Source organism: Myotis yumanensis, unplaced genomic scaffold (assembly GCF_028538775.1).
Source record: "Myotis yumanensis isolate MYYU_CA2020_CCGP unplaced genomic scaffold, mMyoYum1.0.hap1 SCAF_1, whole genome shotgun sequence".
NCBI lineage: Eukaryota > Metazoa > Chordata > Mammalia > Chiroptera > Vespertilionidae > Myotis > Myotis yumanensis.
The window spans coordinates 90,550,357-90,570,775 of record NW_027223752.1 but is presented as its reverse complement, the minus strand read 5'-3'; the positions used below and the strand labels follow the sequence as shown (position 1 = coordinate 90,570,775).

Sequence of the window (20,419 nt, the reverse complement as noted above, 5' to 3'; positions counted from 1 at the left end):
TCAAAAGCATGGTCTTTTGTTATTTTCAATTTTCTGTCTGTAGGTTGATGCTACTGATGCAAGCTATCCATCAGTGAATACATGTGTGCATTATCTAAAGTTGCCGGAATATTCTTCGGAAGAAATCATGAGAGAGCGCCTTCTAGCTGCTACAATGGAAAAAGGCTTTCATCTCAATTGAGCTTTGAAGTGCAATGGGCGACATCAGAGACTTTTAAAATACTAGTGAAGCCTCTTGTGTTTGTGTGAAGAGAAGTATATGATCCTCCACGCTAATGACACTTGCCTTTTTTTCCACCGTTAAGGCTTTAAAAACGTGGAATAAGTTTGTTAGCTGCTAATGACAAAACAAATCCTTTAACTACCCAGCCAGCAAGTACATAGCACAGAACACTGTGTTGCTGCAAGGGCTTATGTGACTGGAATAAGGTGGTCCTACTTGACTGTTCCAAAGAGCAGCTTCTGAGATCTTCAGTGTTCACTGGTAAATTTCTAACCGTGTATTTGTGTAAAGTTTGTCATTTCGTACTTCAAACACTACAGTTGCCATCACTGATCCCTGTTTTGCTGGCTTTTAAGCTACTTGGTCAAAAATCCTGCTACCTTAAAACATAGAGCGTTAATGAGCATTCAAGCTTTTTTTTCTCCCCCCATTTTAATGATGCCTGCACTATCAGAGTATTCTAGTGTTTTCTCTTCGTTTGGCATATAATCATGCACAACCTTTTATTTCTTTGAGGTGGGAGTATATTTTTATTTCCTATATGCCATACTATAAAGATCAAATTCTTAAGTGTGTCTGTGAATTCAAAAATGAAGATATATCAAGGGGAAAAAATTTAGAAAACACTGGTCTAGATGCCAGGCACACGTAAAGTGAATTTTACTTTTGGTTGTATTTTCTTTGTATATTATAAACATTTATTTAACTTGTTGGAGTTTGAAGTAAAAAATTCCCAAAATGTATGCTCAATAATAATCATTAAAATGTTTGCAGCATATAAAACTGTGTCATGTGACTATTTTACTACAACCACCAGACTTGAGAACTTAACCAGATACTTTTCATTTTGAATCGAGATTTCTTTTTAAAAAAAATTATTACATGAAGAAATGTATTTTTCTATACATTCTTACTGAAACTGGAAAGCTAGAAATATGTTCATATGCTTAATTGTGATCCAACTGTTGTGTTCTGTGTTAAAGTATTCGTTAGCTAAAAAAGGCCCATTTATTTCTGTTAACTTTTTAAATGCCAGATCCGCTACTTACCATTGTATCTGCAGGGATGTGTAAATCTAAGATGCAAGATTGATTTTTTAATATTGTGTTAGTGTCAAAAGAAACCGCCAGGATGCTGCTATTTTCTGGTGTGTTTAGTTTTTTGTTGTTGTTGCTGTTCGTTTGATTTTTTTAAAATTGATTTTTAGAGATGGTTGCCTCCTGTAGGGGCCCAGACTGGGCATCAAACCTGTAACCTAGGTACGTGCCCTGACTGGGAATTGAACCAGTGACTTTGCGGTGTACAGGATGCTCCAACCAAATGAGTGGCTCGGCCACGGCGTTATTTTCTAGTTTTAAAGAAGGAGTTCTATTTACATTTTCCAAACTCCTCTGATTTATCACATCTGTGCATTTAGGTGAAAGAAATGTTGCTAGGCTTGATGTAGCCAAGTAACTTTTTTAGGAGTGAAAAGCATTTTTTGGAATTGCCCATTTATTTACCTGTTTAAAAGGTATGTTCCTTTTCTATATTAGAAGAGATATCTCCCAATATAGTTAATCTTTTGAGTACTGTTTTTATTCTCTGCATGAGAATGTTGTAACTATGTAATCAGAGGCATTTAAATAATTTACCTTATTGTTAGCTTCACAGTTCTCTGTGAGAATAAAAGTTAAAATAAAACATAATAGCAGTATTTATATGTATGACCTATGCTTTCATCCAAAAACTAGTGGTGGTGATCATCTCAATAATGTTGTGGGTGTATGACAAAAACTTCATAATAGTATTAGAATTCAAATCCAGTATATGTGTGTAGTACAGCCATTATTTATGTCTTTGAAATGTCTGTCAATAGCTAGCTTTTTCAAGACCAACCTAGCACAGGAGTTAGCAAGCTGTTTGTTTTTTTAAAGCCTATGAGGCTAAGCATGGTTTTAAAATTTTTAAGTGATTGAAAGAAAAAGTAAAAAGAATATTTTATAATGTGAAAATTTTATGAAATTCAACTTCATGTCCATAAGTAAACTTTTATTGGGACACAGCCATGCGTATTCATTTATGTGCCACAATGGTACAACAGAGACCATATGGGTCAGAAAGCCTAAAATACTTACTATCTGGCTGTTTATAGAAAAGTTTGCAGAGCAGGTAAAATAGATGAGTCTTATAAAATTAGTAACTTCGAAATGTCAGAAGTCTTCCTGCAGAAAGAAAAGTCAAAGAACAAGGTAAAGCTGACCAATCAGAGACATAAATTTCATGAGTGTGAAATCACTTAAAGCTGGTACAGTTCAGCAGTTAATCTGAAGTGAGATAACACAACCTGTAAGAAGTCACATTTCAGTTCACTTTCATGAGTCAAGTGCTATGTGGCATCTACTGGGGTCTCCACATATTCTAGGTACTTGAGTATTTTTTCCTATAGTATCTGCCTGGTATATATTTTTTAATTGTTATTCTCTAAAGGTACTAAAATCTGTGCCAAGATGTTATTCAAGTGCTATTTTGGTGTGACCCAAAAATTAATTTTGTTCACTCCCTAGTTACTTCTGATGTACCAGTTTCAACAGTTACCTCAGTGTGCTACTGATTTAAGTGCCTACCAACTAGGACAGTGTTTCCCAACTAATAATGTCTCCAAAAAACCTCTATAGCACTTTGATCTAGGCCGGGCTTTCCCAGACCTTGGCTACTTAATGCAAAGTACCACTCACTGATCCAGAAGGTCAGAAGTGTTCCTCTGCCTTCCTGAATGAGTCCAGAACAACTCAGGTTTATTTTTGGAGCCTATTATTGACTCGATGCATGTGTCTTTACAGATGTAAACTTTGAAATACATAAACAGAGCTCGAATTTAAACAAAATCCCCTCCTCCACACACACAGGAGAGGAAACATCAAACTGTACTGAATGAATTATTTGTGTAGAATGTCCATTTATGTTCTTTTGCAGGAAAGTATTGTAGATGAAAGAGCTCTTGGAATTCCAATGGTTAGTATGATATCTTAATATACCTATATTCCTTTTTCCTCCATTGCACCTACCCTCACCCCTACATACACATAAATATGTTTTGGGTGTGTGTGTGTGTGTGTTTACCTAAGACAATTCTGTATGTTCTGCTGTTGACTGAGCAGCAAAAGCATCTAGAAAGGTTGGGGCCTGGGGATTAGAGCACTGCTCTTTTATAGCGACGTAGCAGTTTTCCAGACATTCCAGGAGAAGGGGTTGAAGGAATAAGGGAGGGGGGAGAAGGATTCCTTTCATGCCAACGTGAACAGAGATACCCTTTGAATTCTATTTTTAAACGTTGAATTAAAGTAAACTTCATTTACCATTTAATAAGACAAAACCTTTATAATATGGCATAAAGGATAGTTGTAAGGGCTCTCTTTTTTTCTTTCATAATTGAGATTTAATTGGTTGTTTTGAGGAAAAGTACACAGACATTTCAATTTGTACACAATTCTTAACATATGTACCAAGAATGAAGTCTTGTAGTTGTGATTCATTTATAAAGTTATTCTAGTGACTTTCCAGTTTAAAAATTGGAGGTTAATTTTCCTTAATAGAGTATCAATTACCAATATCTTCAAATGTAGATACGCTGTTACATCAAAGTCCCACTAATTCACAATTTAATATATATACTACATCAAAATTTTGATCTTTCACAGCACATTAACAAAGTTACTAGTAAAACTGGACTATCACACCAAAGATGTTACAGATGCACAAAATTCTGACAGAGCCAAGATCAAGGAGTTTAATTTAGGAAACAATTCTACCAATATGGGAATAGAAGTAATTTAAAATGTTCAAGACTTAGAAAATGCGCGACTGACTCCAAATTGCCACTTGGTATGCTTTGTACTGTAAGATACAAAAACTATCCCTGTTTATGGAATGTTAAGCTGGCACCCAAGACAATCAAAGTATACTATATTCAGTATCCCATTATTTCCTGGTTGTACCAAAAAATAAGCCAGCAAATGATTTCACCTCTTAAAAGCATTTACACACACACACACAAAATGAGGTGAGGTGGAATTCCCTCTATCAATGTTTCTATGGCTACTAAAAAAATTTGCATTTACAGAATAGTTGACAAAAATATTCCTCTTTAATGTATAAGGGAGACAGGGACCACTGTTAAGACACGGCATATGATGGTGTTCATCATTCTTGGCTTCTTTTTCTCCTGCTTCATCTGAGGCTGGACTTGCCTCATTTTTAGTTTGTTTTCCGCAGGTAGATCTGTAGGTTAGTCGCTTGGCCTGTTTCCCCTTTACTTCCCTTTCCCTTTTGATACGCACTGTTTTATCTGCAGATTTTCCCTTTCTTGCTGCCTTTTTTGGCTTCGTTTCCACTTTTGCAGAAGCAGGTTTAGCTGACAACCTCTCCAATCTCCCTTTGAGCTCCTCTGTTGCTCTCTTGGCAGAGCTGAGCTTCCTCTTGGGCAGCAGGGCAGTGCATGCTGGGTGCCCAGGGGCCATGGTGTGCCAAGAGGTAAGGACTCTTTCAATGTTTAACCATTTACTAGTAGTATTGGTAGTAACATACTCTAGTTAATTACATGATGGCATTGTAATTGCGAAGTGCCCATAAAATGGATCGCACACTTTTAGAAACTGGCAAATGAAATTTAATCCTGGTGTTTTCATTAGACACACAACATAGTAAAATTTGACTTTTTTTTTTTTGCCCACACCCCTAAAATTTTGACTTTTTAAGACTTTTTAAAAGTTTTCATATATCAATTACAGCACTTTCAGTACAGCATAGTTGTTAGACAGTCATATTCAGAAGACAAAGTGCTATGTATGTTTGCCAGTTCTACATTTTTATTGGCTGATAAAGAGCTGCCACACTTTCCACCTCATGGTGCTATTCCTGAATTTAATTTGCAAAGGGAAGGAGAAACCAACATTTTATTTAATAAAACTTAAACAAGTGAGGGGAAATGTTTATGGTTAGAAAATAAAACATCTCTCAGAGAAAATTTTTCTTTGTACATATTTTAAAATACAGTTTTGTTTTCCATTTATGAACTGAAAAACACCTATTTAAAATGTCTTTGGAAAGATGTCCCATTTTGCAGTGTGCTCTTCAGATTCTTTGGGCTACAAATGCTAGGAGGTATTCCATGCTCTCATTTCTTGTCTCGACGATTCCTGGCAGAGCCTTCCGTTATTCAGCTTTCTGACATCTTATCAAGAATTAGTAGAGGGGCAAGAATTCTTGCCCGATTCGTTTCTACAATGCAGCCATTTAATAGCATCTCATCCAAAATGATGTGTACTTTATCCAAATTAAACATTATCTAAAGTCATATTAAGGAAATTAGTTTTAGAGTTATAAAAATGTTAACATTAAATAAATAATAACTTAGGACTCAGACTAATTTACACTGGAAAAATCCCGGGCTAAGTATGAAGGTGTTTTGTTTGTTTATTTTACACTATTCTTGAAAAAATTTTAAATTGGTGTCCATATTAGAAATTATTACCTTCACGTACACAGATACACCTAACTGGACTACAGGCATAAAAATGGAACAGCTACACCTGTTAGCCAGAGGGAGAAGGAATCCACTAAGGGCTGGAGAACATAGCAAGTGACATTTGGCAAGAGCATGACTTGGCCTCAAGAATAATGTTGTCTCACCCTGGCTGGTGTGGCTCAGTGGATAGAGCATTGGCCTGAGGACTGAAGGGTCCCGGGTTCAATTCTGGTTGGGGAACACATGCCCCAGTTGTGGGCTCAATCCCCAGTGGGGGGCATGCAGGAGGCAGCCAATCGATTCTCTTTCATCATTGATGTTTCTATCTATCTCTCCCTCTCCCTTCCTCTCTGGAATCAATAAAAATATATTAAAAAAAAAAAGAATAATGTTGTCTCATAGCAGTAACAGCCATGATTTACTGACTACACACTGTGTTCCATGCATTGTGTTGGCTGTTTTACATACTATTTTAGCCTTTTCTACAACTCTATGATGTACATGTTACATATTATCCTCATTTTACACAGGAGCAAACAGGCTCAAAGCCATTGTCCAAGGTCACATAGATAGTAATAGCCAGAGCTGGACTTGCAGCCCAAAGTTTGGTCTTGACTGCTCTGCTTCCAGATTTCTCAGCAGGGGCCTTAGGCTACTGAGGATATGCCCTCATTCAGCCTTCACACCTCCACCCAATAATAAATGCCTTTATGACCTTGCATTTTAAACTCTCCTCTATGTCAGGGCTGAAGAAAAAATAACCATTAGGAGAAATGAATGACGAAGGCAAGGCAATGCGGACTCAATTCCCAAGTAGGTGAAAATTCTGAATTTCAAGACAGTACCTCTTATAAATGGACAGTTCTAAAAATACTCATTTGAGAATTATGGAGTCACTTTAGTTTACTGATGTTCTTACTGGAAAGTTAGTATAGGGCAGGGGGAAGAAGAAAATATTGTTAGACCGTGATGTTTACCTAATTGGAAAGAGCCAAATACTTCCTTCAGAAGACCCTTCATTTGAGTACCTAATTTTACTTTTGTGAAACGAATGAGGTGATGACAATGATTAAATGTTTATGAATCTAAGTTTCCATTTCTATTTAAAGAGCATTATCCTGATCTGTTAAAACACACAACAGCTGACAGATTGTTTCAGTGGACAAACTTCCAACAAATAAGTGATTAAATGCACTAAGGAAATTCATATTTAAATAAATCTGTATAAAATGAATCATTACCACCTGATTTTTTTTTCAGTAATTCCAGATGTCCAAGTCTATATTGTATATGTTTAGTGAAGTACATCTATAGAGAATGAGACAACCCTGTAAATGACTTTTAAGTTTCTATTAGGCTCTGCGGTAACATCTCATTAAGCTCTGTGCAAATAGCCCTCCAGCAGAATAAACTGTTTTTCAGAAGCCCATGGGAGCTGTCCTTAAGTGACCCAGAAAAAAAAAAAAAAAAGCTTTACTCGGATATACCTATTAATAATGTCTTCCAATTATATAGGTGACTGCTTTGTCCATGGCCAGATTGGGACTGAAATATTAGGCCCTTGACTCAATCCTGCTCACCAGACCCCGAAGCTAGAACTCAAAAGAAGCCAAGACAAGGCAGGAATGGTAGCAGGTTACAAAGGCGGAGTTGGGGAGCACAGGTGGCTGCATGTACAATGCCCTGGAGAATCCCCTGCTGTATTCACTCAGGGCAATGAAAACCTTAGTGCCTTTGGGAATGCCAACTCATCCAACATAATTTTCTTTGAGACAGAAAAAGATCTAATTTTAATCTATTTGAATTGGTTCAGGGATCAAGCTACTCTGAAGACTTCCATCTCTGGAAAGTAGATGATCAGCAATTCAGATGTCCCCTTGAGCAACTGGCTAATTGTTTTGAAATTCAGATTAGAATGTACTGCTGAATCATTATCAACCACCAACATCCTCACATTGCAAGGACAAGGTTCTTCGGCTAGCCTGAATTTCCCAACATCCAGGAAACATGAGTTGCTCAGTGAGGTCATCTTGTACTGTGGGCATGTGACTGCCTATCTATCTGAGTATCTGGCTCAAACCGCTAATAATCATGCAGCTTTCTGGCACTATATAGGGAAACCACAGACCAAATCCTATGTGAGGCAACAGCCTGAAGGCTGGTTTCCCCCTGGAATCATATGACTCCTTTAAAATAATCTAGCTGTTGGTCACATCTTGATTTGGTTTATGAGCCACTTGTGCACACTGGTGAAGCCAAGAGTAATGGCATTTGGGCCAAATGCCAGGTGAGCAGGAATAAAAAAAAATACCCTATATGCCAAACCCATGGTAAAAAATGGGCACACCCACTTCAACCATGACAGGAATAGTACAAAACAAGAAAGGCTAGACTGCTGGTCTATTAATATGGTGAGCTGAGGATGACGATTTCAAGGTCCTACCTTCAGGCTATACTGAACTTGGCTGACATAAGTTCCTGGATACACCGTGTTTCCCTTCATAGGCACCCTAAGGTTGGAGCTGATAGGAGCTGGAAACAGGCTCCAAAGAGCAGATTCGTAAAGCCCCATTTTTTCCTAACCCTGAAGCCCAGAAGCCTTTGTGAATTCTATGTAATGTAGATTGGAGTTGAACATCTTGAGGCCCCACTAATGCTACTGCCACTTGAAATCAATTTTTTAATTAAAGGGATTGAACTGTTTGTGGTTTCTACATTGGAATTTTGATCTCTGGATCATAAAACACTTTCAACACGGTGTTTTTACACCACTGTGGTGGCCTAATTACCCTTTAATCTTTTCTAAGAGAAACTGAGCAGCGTACATTCAAATGGGACCTCAGAAACAACTCCAAGGCAGAGTCCTGTCTAGAAATGAAATTTCTAACTAGACTTTGGTCTTAATCCTTCTCTCTCTCTCTCTCTCTCTCTCTCTCTCTCTCTCTCTCTCTCTCTCTCACTTTCACTCTCTTAGCTAGGCGAAGTTCTTCAATACATGAAGATAGGAAAAAACTTGCTCTCATTATTTATACTTGAATTTCCCATGAAATTAGATAACCTGTGAAAGGCCGTTAGGTTCCCATTCCGCACAGAAAGCCCACTACTACCATGTAGAAACTATCCGCATGAAGGTTCTGCAGTCCTGGATATAGTCTTCTGTTTGCTTACGGCTTAGCATTGTCTCTCATTAATTAGGCCACAGAACAGGAATATATCTTTTTTTAAAAGTAGGTTTGCCTTAAAGACCCATTCCTACTCTGAGAGCAACAAAACATCCAGGTGTAATTTTTTTAAAGTTCATGTAGGCTTATGTAAAAATTACCTAAATATGAAAGTCAGTGCTGAATCAAATAAGCCTGTCATTTGTCTTGTATTTTTTCCTAACTGTTGCTTCTCATGACTTGTTGTCACCATTCCTGAGTCAAACAGAACCAGACGCAGGGGGAAAAGAAGGGGGGAAGGCAGAGGGACTTTGGGAGGAAGAGCAGCAGTTAGACATGACACCTCAAGGACTCAACACATTTAAAGGGAATAGGTGGCTAAGGCTAGTGAGAGCCCCAAAAGCCTGGAAGGCAGTCATTTAATCTGGAACATTCACATCCCTTTCCTAGTAGACTCTTGGGACTGACGGCTCATAATGCTGAGACTCCCCGCTCATGGCAGCTCTGGGGGACCTGCTGGGAGGGTGCTGCCCCTCGGCTCAGTGCCTGCCTGCCCTTTTGAACACAGCACGGGCTGCACACATTCCCTCAAGTCCAGGGCCAGCTCTCACCCCTTCCAGCCCAGCTTTCAACTTACATGCTTCCAAAAGGAAGAGATGTTTAGCGATCTCTGAACGTGAACCCCACTTTTGGAGAGCATGCTCTTATCAAGACATTCAGATACTCTCAAGATTTTTCTTCATTTTGACTCCTCCAACCAAAGACTACTGTTTCTCTAAGACTTCCCTAATTCAGAAAAAAAACTTTGAGAACACCAAGACAGCATGGTGACATGCACTTTAAAATAGTTTGTTAGTGACTAGATTGCCATAATCTCCAGATGATTATGAATTTTTAAAAAATCTTATATCTAATTTATAGCACTAGCGTCAAGCACCTTGGAAACCCAGAATACCAGCTGTGCCCCAAAGTCGCTCTATGGATTGGGATGCATGTCACAGAACCTCTCAGGACCTCAGCCTCTTCATCTAAAACGTGAGGTCTTAACCTGATGATTCAGAAGTTTTCCAATTTTAAAGCACTCAAGTCCTCTGACTAAAAGTAACCTTCAGGGAGAGGGAGCCACTTTACTCCTTTCTGATATTATCAAGTCATTCCTGATGTAGGCTCCATCACATCTCAAAAGAAATCCTTTTGTAATGACTTAATTGTAACTTTCTGGACAACACAAAAATTCAGTTCACTAGAAGCTGCTACCTCAGTGTAGAATGGCTCACTGGGGGATTTCTTTGTTCATCTTGCCAGTATTTCCATAGCCCCTAGTTGAACAAGTGCTTTGTGATTTCTCATTAAGGTAGGCTGAAATCATCTCCTACTTGGAGAAGCCCTACTCTGGTTTCTGGATCTCTACAAGTGTTTGGGATTTTAGGACGGTAGTGAAGGAATGAGACGCCCCACCGTGGGCAGTGATCGGGGCCTGCCTGCCAATCTTGGAGGCGCATGAATTCCGTTACCTGGTGCGTTCGTTCCTCCAGGGAGCACCATGGTCTGGAACTGCCTGAGTCACAGGCAGTGCAAGCAGGATGGAGACCCTTCCTACTCCCCACCCTCAACTTCGATAAAGAGGGCATGAGTCAGGGTACTTTCACATTACCCACATGAGCTGTAAGGTTCTGAAATTAACTGCTCAGGCTTTTGGGCTTTAAGGACTTGTAAAATAAAAACAGTTCATAATTAACGTTCTAAAGATTTTTCTTTAGATACTTTTCAATGAAAACATTCTGGCTTCTAGGCATACCCTATATTTGGGGGGCACAAGAATACAAGTAGGGACCCAGCCTGTTCCCTGCTTTTCTCCCCATGCAGTGTGTGGGGGTTACCACAGTTACCATCCCAGCTGCTATCATTCCTGCCCACAGTCCTTGGGTGGGGGTGGGAGAAGAGGCCTGCACCTGCCCTAGCAGCAGTTCTGGGCTGTCTGGGTACTCAGTAAATTCTGGGGCCCAAGTAGTTGGAGGATAGTCAAGAAATGGATGGGGGGGCCCTGAAAGCTCTCGGTAAGCACCCTCACCCCATGGAGAGGGATGCTGCTGAAGGCTAGAATGGGGGCCCAGGAAAAAGACCCTAGTTGTCCAGGTCCAAAGGCAGGACCGATGCATTCCATTCTGGCTAAAATAAACCAAGTCCCTAAGCCCCTTTAAAGGTACCAAATGCCAAAGGCTGCTAAAGGTTTTCTGTACCTTTGCACATACAGTAGGTGTGCAGAATCGAGAAGCTGGACATCTCCCCCACAGCACTGTGCACTGGTGCCACCCCTTGACTATTTAGCAGGAGGGGGTAGAGACAGCTCCTTTGAATTACAAATTGTCTGAAGAATTCAGCAAACCTGGGGCTCTAGAGTGGAGCACATTTTGGGAAGCTCATCAGTTGATTCCTAAAAACCATCTTCAAAAAATTTTTTTTAAATTTTTATTTCTTGACCAAAAAACCATCTTAATTCATGGAATTTGAAGTCTTAAATAAGTTTACCAAAGTATGTAATGGGGCACACTTTCCTTATAGAAGCAGGACCTCATGGACTTTCTGGGAATTCCCTGAGGTTCTGACTTCCATCCTCCTATTGCTGCATAAAACTGAGCCTAAATTGTGTCTGTTGCTCTGGGTTGACAAAGAAGGCTTCCGTAAGCCTGAGCATACAGAAAGATCATGTGCTCTGAGTGTTGGAAGAACCTGCTCCAGGTTGTAATGGTATCGGTTGTTTGTTTCCAACCCTTCAAGACCTAAGGAAGTTTTCCTGGTACAAATAGACCTCAACAGTGCTTACTGCTCCAGCAGGTTCCTGGTTAGTGACCAGAGCAGTGATGCAGATCGTCTATGGCAGTGGTTCTCAACCTTCCTCATGCCGCTGACCCCCAATTTCATTGTTACAAATTGAACATAATTAAAGCATAGTGATTAATCACAAAAACAATATGTAATTATATATGTGTTTTCTGATGGTCTTAGGCGACCCCTGTGAAAGGGTCTTTCGACCCCCGAAGGGGTCGCGACCCACAGGTTGAGAACCGCTGGTCTATGGTCTACACAGAGAGCAGGAAACAGGACGAATCTCTACAAGGCTCCCTGGTCTTCCTGTTAGGAAACTGGTGTGTAGTGGTACTCCCTGCACATTTGATAGTTAAAAAGAACTATGGACGAGACAGAGTAGAGTCGTAGATTTTTAATTTGATTTTTTTTCAGATGGCTGAGGGTGAAAACCCTTTAAGAATGTCAATAGAAGCCCGGCCTGTGTGGCTCAGTGATTGAGTGTCGACCTATGAACCAGGAAGTCAAGGTTCGATTCCCAATCAGGGCACATGCCTGGGTTGGGGGCTCGATCCCCAGTGTGGGGCATGCAGGAGGCAGCCGATCAATGATTCTCTCTCATCAATGATGTTTCTATCTCTCCCTTTCCCTTCCTCTCTGAAATCAATAAAAACATGTTAAAAAAAAAAAGTCATAGAAGACAGTGCCCCAGGCCTTGCCTGGCCTGCAGCCTACTCCACTTTTAGACTACTGGAGATGCCCATGAATGATACCTAGAGCAAAGATGTACACTTTAGAGATTTAGTTTTCTTCTCTAAAAGATGAAAAATTACTATTCTGTCAGATGGATATGCCTAAATAACTCCTTAGGACAGTAAATAAGTAATTAGGTCAGAGAGGAAGAGAAGGCAAAAATGAAACTAAGTAAAATGAGGGGAAAGATACAAGTTGTGTGCCTTAGTGTGGAAATTAAATTCAAACAAGAATGCTGGAGCTCATTACATGGACCTTTGCTATTCACCAGAGGGACCCAAAGACAAACCCATCTCTACTTCTAATAAACATCTAGTCAACATGTAAGACACATCAACACAACTAGGCCAACTGTACTACATATCCTGTTACATCTGACTCACTTTAATTCTCTGAATATCTAACCTTGTAGGACTCTCCTCTCCTGTTCCAGGTGTAAGGTAACTCAGCTCAGTTACCTAGAGTCATAGCAACATCAAATATTAAAGCTGAGGACTTTAAAGCTCTTCTAGTCTAATTCTATCATTTTGAGATGAGAGTTTGTGTGACTTGTCCAACACACACAGCTAATTGGTGGTAGGACCAAAAGTGGAACTTGGGTTCTGTATTCCCAGGGAAGTGTCTATCAGCTTTCACTATCATCCTTGAAGTAAAAAGGCAAGTTCTTATTCCCCTGTACAAGGAGGAAGAGATTTATTTTGAATTGCTTTAAAGAGCTGAGTTAAAATGGAAAGTTACAGTCCTGACTGGTTTGGCTCAGTGGATAGAGCGTCGCCCTGCAGGCTGAAGGGTCCCGGGTTCGATTCCGGCCAAGGGCATGTACCTTGGTTGCGGGCACATCCCAGTCGGGGGTATGCAAGAGGCAGCTGATCGATGTTTCTCTCTCATCGATGTTTCGAACTCTCTATCCCCTTCTCTTCCTCTCTGTGAAAAATCAATAAAACATATTTTAAAAAAATAATGGAAGGTTACATGCTAATATACAGCGTGGTCTCAGGTCTCCTAAGTCAAAGGGGTCCTAGATTTAGGTCACTCACCGTTAGAGGGCATGCAGATTTTCCCAGTTAATTTAAAGAGGCTTTCAAATATAGCCTGAAAATGAAGTTTATCAACATGATGACATTTTCTATCACTAGTTAAAGGTAAATGGCTATTTCTTCAGAATATCTTGACTCTGGGCATACATGTCTAAATGTATGTATACCAACATATACATAAGCACGTTATAATTAATATCTATTTGTTATAATTAGTGTAACTATTTTAGATTCAAGCCTGATGTTTTCTCAAAGGACTCTTTTATTATTGCTTTCAAGTGGTAAGCAAATTTTTGAAAGTCAATTTCCCTCCAGAGCACTCACACATACCTAGTGGGCTCCTGCCATAGTCTGCAGGCCTGCAGTATTCTAAGCAAATCATGCTTCTTGTTGGGGCCTTGGATACTTTGATTTAAAAGGGAGAAGAATCTAATGAATAAAACAAACTGATGAACAAAACAGATCCAGAGATATAGAAGCATGGAACAGACTGTGGCATCTCAGAGGGAAGGCTGGGTGGGGGGATAGGTAGGGAGAGATTAACATAATAACTTATATGAATATATGCATAACCATGGACACAGACAATAGTGTGGGGAAGGCCTTGGAGGGGGGAGGGAGGCTGGTATTGGATTAAGGGGGGTCAATGGGGAAAAAAGAGGGACATATGTAATACTTTCAATAATAAAGATAAATTTAGAAAAAAATACAATAAAAGGGAGAAGAGAAGAAAAGGAGAGCATTCTCTGCTATAAAAGGAAATGAAGATGAGCCAGGCAACTTCTTTAACCCTCTGGTTTATCACCCTGAAGCCTTATTCTGACCACGTGGGGAATTTCTGGAGATTTATACCTGGAGCCATGAAAATCCATTCTCTCTACAAGGACCACGCACTTTCTGCCTGTGTTACTTAAATTCTAAAAAGGTCTATCCTGTATACTTAAGAGAAGTTAAATTAATATATAACAGTTATTATAACTACTACCACAGAACTGACTTGTCTGAAACATACAAAAATCTTAATAAGAATTGTCTTTGCAAAAAAGGCGGGTGTTTCTACAAAGCAGCTGTACCTCTGGCTTTCATGTTATGGTCACTGATGACTAGCATTCTGGATTCTAGATTCTGCCTCATTGTTTTTCTGCCCATGGCACTTACCTGATAAAGACTAGCCTGTGTTTTGCCAAATACTGTGGAAAGCTTGACTCACAGCATTGAAAAAGGATACGTCTAATTCACTCTGGAAGAGAAAAGAGTGCATGCATGAGAATGAGACATCGGGACAGAATGCACTTAGCAGAGTTAGGGCTGCTCTGGCCACACATCTGGAAGCAGTGGGAGTTGCTGCTCTGGGTGCAGAAGTGTAAGAATGGAAGGCCCTGAGTTTAGGATTGTGATTTTTGAAAAAAAAGGGCTGCATTTTTATAGACTAGAACAGTTATCCTTAGAACATGGGATAAACTAACTCAACTTTTACAGATGATAGGCAATTTTTGATAGGTTTATAAAAAACCTTAATAATGTGTATACCCTTTAATCCATCAATTTTACTCCTGGGAGTTTATCTTAAGGAAATAATTAGATAATGGCACAACAATGTATGATAGGATATTCAGGGTAATGCTTATAACAGCAAATTATTGAAAATTAGGGGGGCTAGTTAAAAACATTATAGCAGATCTACAAATGACGATGCAGGTATATATATACTGACATATTGTTGAATAAAAAGCAAGTTATATGTATGTTACATCCAGAATTATCCCATATATCCTATATAATAAAAGGCTAATATGCAAATTGACCGAACGGCAAACCAACCGGTTGCTATGACGTGCACTGACCACCAGGGGGCAGACGCTCAACACAGGAGCTGCCCCCTGGTGGTCAGTATGCTCTCACAAGGGGAGTGCCACTCAGCCAGAAGCCAGGCTCATGGCTGGCGAGCAAAGCAGTGGTGGCGGGAGCCTCTCCCGCCTCTATGTCAGTTGGACATCCCCTGAGGGCTCCCAGACTGCAAGAAGGCGCAGGCCGGGCTGAGGGACACAAATTTCGTGCATCAGGCCTCTAGTATATATATAATTGTTTTCCTGTCCATGGCACTTACCATTTACAGAGAGAGAGAGAGAGAGAGAAAAAGAGAGAGAGACATTAGATAGACATTTAAAGAGCCTGAAAGGACATTTACCAATAAGTGATGGGCTTACTGATGATCTTCTCCCCTTTCTTTTGCTTGTTTGTATTTTTAATTTTTTTTCCAATGAACATAGATATTCATAGAGGGAGGAAACAAGCAAAGAGCCAAACCCATTATTTGAAAGGACTTAAGTTTGACATAGGCAGCACTGACATCCCTGTTCCCACTTCCTCAACAGCAGCAGCCTCAGCTTTTGCAAACTGCCTCCGTTAACGCTGATTGAGTTGGCCTTTTGTTTTGAAATGTGATGCTGAGATGCTTCTTTCAGCGCAGACAGCAGCATGAGACTGATCTCCAAATTTAAGATTTGAAAACCCTAAGATTAAAAATAGTCCCAGAAAGATTGTTTAAAACTCAGAAACCTAAAAATAATTTTAGATGACAAGGCATTCTCCATGAGTGGGAGAGTTTCTATTTTCTTTCCCATAGTACTCTTTTCCCTCCTCTTTCTCTTCTTTTTGCTACTACTATCTTCCTAAACCCAGGTCCTCCAAGTCCTATATAATCACCAGGTTTAAATTAAATTCTGATCTTTACCTCTGCGGTTTATGTGGTCACTGACTCTCCCTAGAATTACAGCCCAATTCAGCAACATGCTATTTATGCTCAGTTACTGAATATAACAATAATAATTTTAAAAACCTTAGAAATGATAGTGCTTGCACCCACTCTTTGGTCTCCCAGGTTTAAAACATTGCCAATTTGGGAAATTATATTCTTCTTGGTAGGTGTTCCCTTAAAGTGGCTAATCATGGCCAGCCCTGAATCACAGGCTTTGATTTGCAACCAGCCTGTCTTAACAGAGTGGTCCTTTGGAGCTAGCAGGAGCTAGAGCAGAGGTTCTCAACCTGTGGGTCGCGACCCCTTTGGCGGTCGAACGACCCTTTCACAGGGGTCGCCTAAGACCATCCTGCATATCAAATATTTACATTACGATTCGTAACAGTAGCAACATTACAGTTATGAAGTAGCAACGAAAATAACTTTATGGTTGGGTCACAACATGAGGAACTGTATTTAAAGGGCCAGAAGGTTGAGAACCACTGAGCTAGAGTTACGCTGTCCAATATAGTAACCACTAGCCTCATGTGGTGATTTAAATTAAAATTAAATAAAATTAAAATTCCTCATTTACACTAATCACATTTTAAGTGTCTAAGAGCCGCATGTAGCTGGCGCCTAACGCATTGGATGGCACAAGTACAGACATTTCTATGGCTGCTGAAAAGTTCTTTTGGATATTGTTGGTTGACAGTACTCTCTCCAAACCATCAATACAAAGATGAATTTTAAAGCCAGCCTCAGTGCTCTCTGTCCCCTCAAGCCAGCATCTGGAATGGCCCAACCTCTTGCCCTCTTCCAGTTCTGGAGGCCACCGATCCCTTCCTAGTTAGATGCATTTTGGCAGTGGTTCTCAACCTTCCTAATGCCGCAACCCTTTAATACAGTTCCTCATGTTGTGGTGACCCCCAACCATAAAATTATTTTCGTTGCTACTTCATAACTGTAATTTTGCTACTGTTATGAATCGTAATGTAAATATCTGATATGCAGGATGTATTTTCATTGTTACAAATTGAACATAATTAAAGCATAGTGATTAATCACAAAAACAATATGTAATTATATATGTGTTTTCTGATGGTCTTAGGCGACCCCTGTGAAAGGGTCGTTCGACCCCCAAAGGGGTCGCGACCCACAGGTTGAGAACCGCTGCATTATGGTGTCGAAGGCCACTAGGCAGCTTCCCAGCTCCAACATCTGAATCAGGCGGTAACCATGCATCAGAATCACTGCAAAGCTTGTTAAAACACCGACTGCTGGGCTTCAGGGTTTCTAATCCAACAGACTGGGGTGGGTCCAGAGTTCTGTCTTACAAGTTCCCAGGTGATGCTTATGCTGCTCGTCCAGGAACCACACACAGACCTCTGCACCAAGGCAGTGAAGACAGGCTGGGTAACTGTCCCATGAAGGAGTCTGCCAAACGCTACTTCTGGCATTAGAAGGAGTTAGACTGAAGATAGACCTTGTTAACATGAGTTTTGCCCTAAGCAGGCTTCATGGCACTCAGTATTACTAACTATGGATTTCACTCACTGTCTCAGGAAGAAGCAAGTTGGAAACAATTCCTTCCTAATAATTTTATTTAAAAACAAAATGAGTTCTAGCTGGTTTTGCTCAGTGGATAGAGCATCAGCCTGTGGATTGAAGGGTCCTGGGATCGATTCCAGTCAAGGGCACATGCCCAGGTTACAGGCTCTATCCCCAGTACAGGGCATGTAGATGGCGGCCGATCAATGATTCTCTCTCATCATTGATGTTTCTATCTCTCCCTCTCCCTCTCTGAAATCAATAAAAATATATTTAATAAATAATAAATAAAAATAAAAGCAAAATGTAATAAACAAAACAACTTTGAAAAATCATCCTGTGCTACCTCTACTTCTCAAGAATGTCTAACCAAGGCAGGGGAAGGCCTACGTAACAGAGTAAAACATCTTTACTGATTCTTTTAAAAGACTATTTCAAACTAACTACAAAGCTAAAGTCAGGAAGACAGTGTGGTACTGGCAGAAGGATAAACATACAAATAATTGGAACAGAACTGAAAGTCCAGAAATAAACCCTTACATTTATGGAAAACTGATTTTTTAAAAATATATAAATTTTTATTGATTTCAGAGAGGAAGAGAGAGGGAGAGAGAGACAGAAACATCAATGATGAGACAGAATCACTGGGGATCGAGTCCACACCTGGGCATGTGCCCTGATGGGGAATCAAACCAGGACCTGGTTCACAGGCTGACACTTAATCAGTGAGCAACAATCCCTGGACAGATTTCATTCTTTTTTTTGGCTGAGTAATATGGCATTGTGTATATGTGCCACATCTTCTTTATCCAATCATCTATTGAAGGACACTTATGTTGCTTCCATATCTTGGCTATTGTTGAAATGCTGCGATGAACACAGGGGTGCATATTATCTTTTTGAATTACTGTTTTGGATTTTTTTTGGATATATATTCAGAAGTGGGATTGCTGGGTGATATGGTAGTTCTATTTTTAATTTTTTGAGGAACCTCCATACCGTTTTCCATAGTGGCTGCACCAATTCAAAATGGTATACATGGAGTTACCATGTAATCCAACAATTCCAGTCCTAGGTATATACCCAAGAGAAGGAAAAAGATGATTCCACACAAAAATGTGTTCACAGATGTTCATAGCAACATTATTCACAATAGCCAAAAAGTATAAATAACCCAATGCCCATCAACTGAAGAGTGGATAAGCAAAATGTGGTATATCCATAAGGTGAAATATTATTTGGCAATAAAAAGGAAAGAATTACTAATACTAGTACATGCTACAACACTGATGAATCTTGAAAATGTTAGGTTAAAAAAAAAAGCCAGCCACAAAAGACCACATATTGTACAATTCTATTCAGGAATTTGCATGTCATCCTTGTGTGGGGGTCATGTTAATCTTCTTGGTACAAATCTATTTATACAAAATGTCTAGAACAGGTAAACCATAGAATAGGTAAACTTATAGAGACAGAAAGTAGATTACTGACTTCCTAGGGCCTGGAGCAGGTGGAGAGAGGTAAGTGGGAGGGAAATGCTAAGGAGTATTGTGTTTCTTTTTGTGGTGATGTAATACTCTAAAATTGATTGTGGTGATGGTTGCACAACTCTGTATCCCAGATAATGTAAATACTAAAAATTATATATTTAAGAGGGTGAATTGGCCCTGACTGGTTTGGCTCAGTGGATAGAGCGTCAGCCTGCGGACTGAAGGGTCCCAGGTTCGATTCCGGTCAAGGGCATGTACCTTGGTTGCGGGCACATCCCCGGTAGTGGGTATGCAGGAGGCAGCTGATAGATGTTTCTCTCTCATCAATGTTTCTAACTCTGTATCCCTCTCCCTTCCTCTCTGTAAAAAAATCAATAAAATATTTTTTAAAAAGAAGGTGAATTGTATAGTATGTAAATTATATTTCAATACAGCTGTTTTTGTTTTTTTAAGTAGAACTGTTGGAAAGGAACTCATGTATTCCTTAAGAGAAGTTGGTTTTGATCTTCAAAGCAAGGGTTTAATTTAATTTAATTTCCATGACTTAAATTAAAAAGATACCTAGTATTTTACAAGGGGAAGCACAAGAAAGAAAAGAGAGAGCAAATTAGATAGCAAAATCTCTTAACTGAGAAATACATAAAATGTTCTTAGTCTTGTAGAAATGGTTCTTTATAAAGAACTAAGGCATACATAGGTTCAGAACACTCTGCATGAGCCAGAAGGAAAGGTAAAGGAAATCTGTCATCATTTGAGTTTTAACGTTTACATATTAAAGCTCCATATTAACACATGTTCTTGATATAGAACCAATTCTGAGAAATGGGCCTGAGGACAAAAACCCTGTTTTAGTCATTAGACTTACCACTCGGCTGAAGTACTCATCTAAAACTTCCACAAAGTTATGGATGAATTCATAAATTGCCATCTCATTCTGAAATAAAAAAGGGAGGATGCAATCAGTTTTAGTATGGCCCATGTGTGACTCAGACAGGGGCTGCCCGGCACACATGGCGTGGTATACAGACGTGAGCAAGGTAGCTTCCCATGGACAACTGTTCAGAATAGTTTTATAACTCACTCGTTTAAAAGAAGTTTATTAAGAGGAGAAATGTAGAAAACCGTAACTGCTAAGGTTTTTTAATGTCCATAATGA

At 39.6% G+C, this 20,419-nt stretch overlaps 2 protein-coding genes and 1 non-coding gene across 13 annotated transcripts in view; 1 reads left to right on the top strand and 2 right to left on the bottom strand.

The window, feature by feature from the left end:
- The window catches only part of HECTD1 (HECT domain E3 ubiquitin protein ligase 1), a 97,819-nt gene extending 96,813 nt beyond the window's left edge, over positions 1 to 1,006 (top strand). For all 5 annotated transcript variants that reach the window (XM_070427473.1, XM_070427456.1, XM_070427447.1 and 2 more), the window contains one exon: positions 44 to 1,006. In XM_070427473.1, the coding sequence (XP_070283574.1) occupies positions 44 to 181 (138 nt within the window). In that variant the 3' untranslated portion in view covers positions 182 to 1,006. The remainder of the gene's footprint in view (positions 1 to 43) is intronic.
- The window catches only part of AP4S1 (adaptor related protein complex 4 subunit sigma 1), a 56,245-nt gene that overhangs the window by 4,150 nt on the left and 31,676 nt on the right, over positions 1 to 20,419 (bottom strand). For 3 of the 7 annotated variants that reach the window (XM_070427529.1, XM_070427522.1, XM_070427513.1), the window contains 3 exons: positions 20,129 to 20,197; positions 14,714 to 14,725; positions 5,049 to 5,549 (listed from right to left, as the gene is read on the bottom strand). In XM_070427529.1, the coding sequence (XP_070283630.1) occupies positions 5,421 to 5,549; positions 14,714 to 14,725; positions 20,129 to 20,197 (210 nt within the window). In that variant the 3' untranslated portion in view covers positions 5,049 to 5,420. Of the gene's footprint in view, positions 1 to 2,340; positions 2,428 to 5,048; positions 5,550 to 10,502; positions 13,541 to 14,643; positions 14,726 to 20,128; positions 20,198 to 20,419 lie in introns of those variants that run through there. The other 4 variants (XR_011472938.1, XM_070427548.1, XM_070427556.1 and 1 more) reach the window with 4 other exon arrangements.
- Positions 19,116 to 19,220, bottom strand: LOC139000573 (U6 spliceosomal RNA). The gene has a single exon (XR_011469638.1). It is a non-coding gene; the product is annotated as a U6 spliceosomal RNA (small nuclear RNA).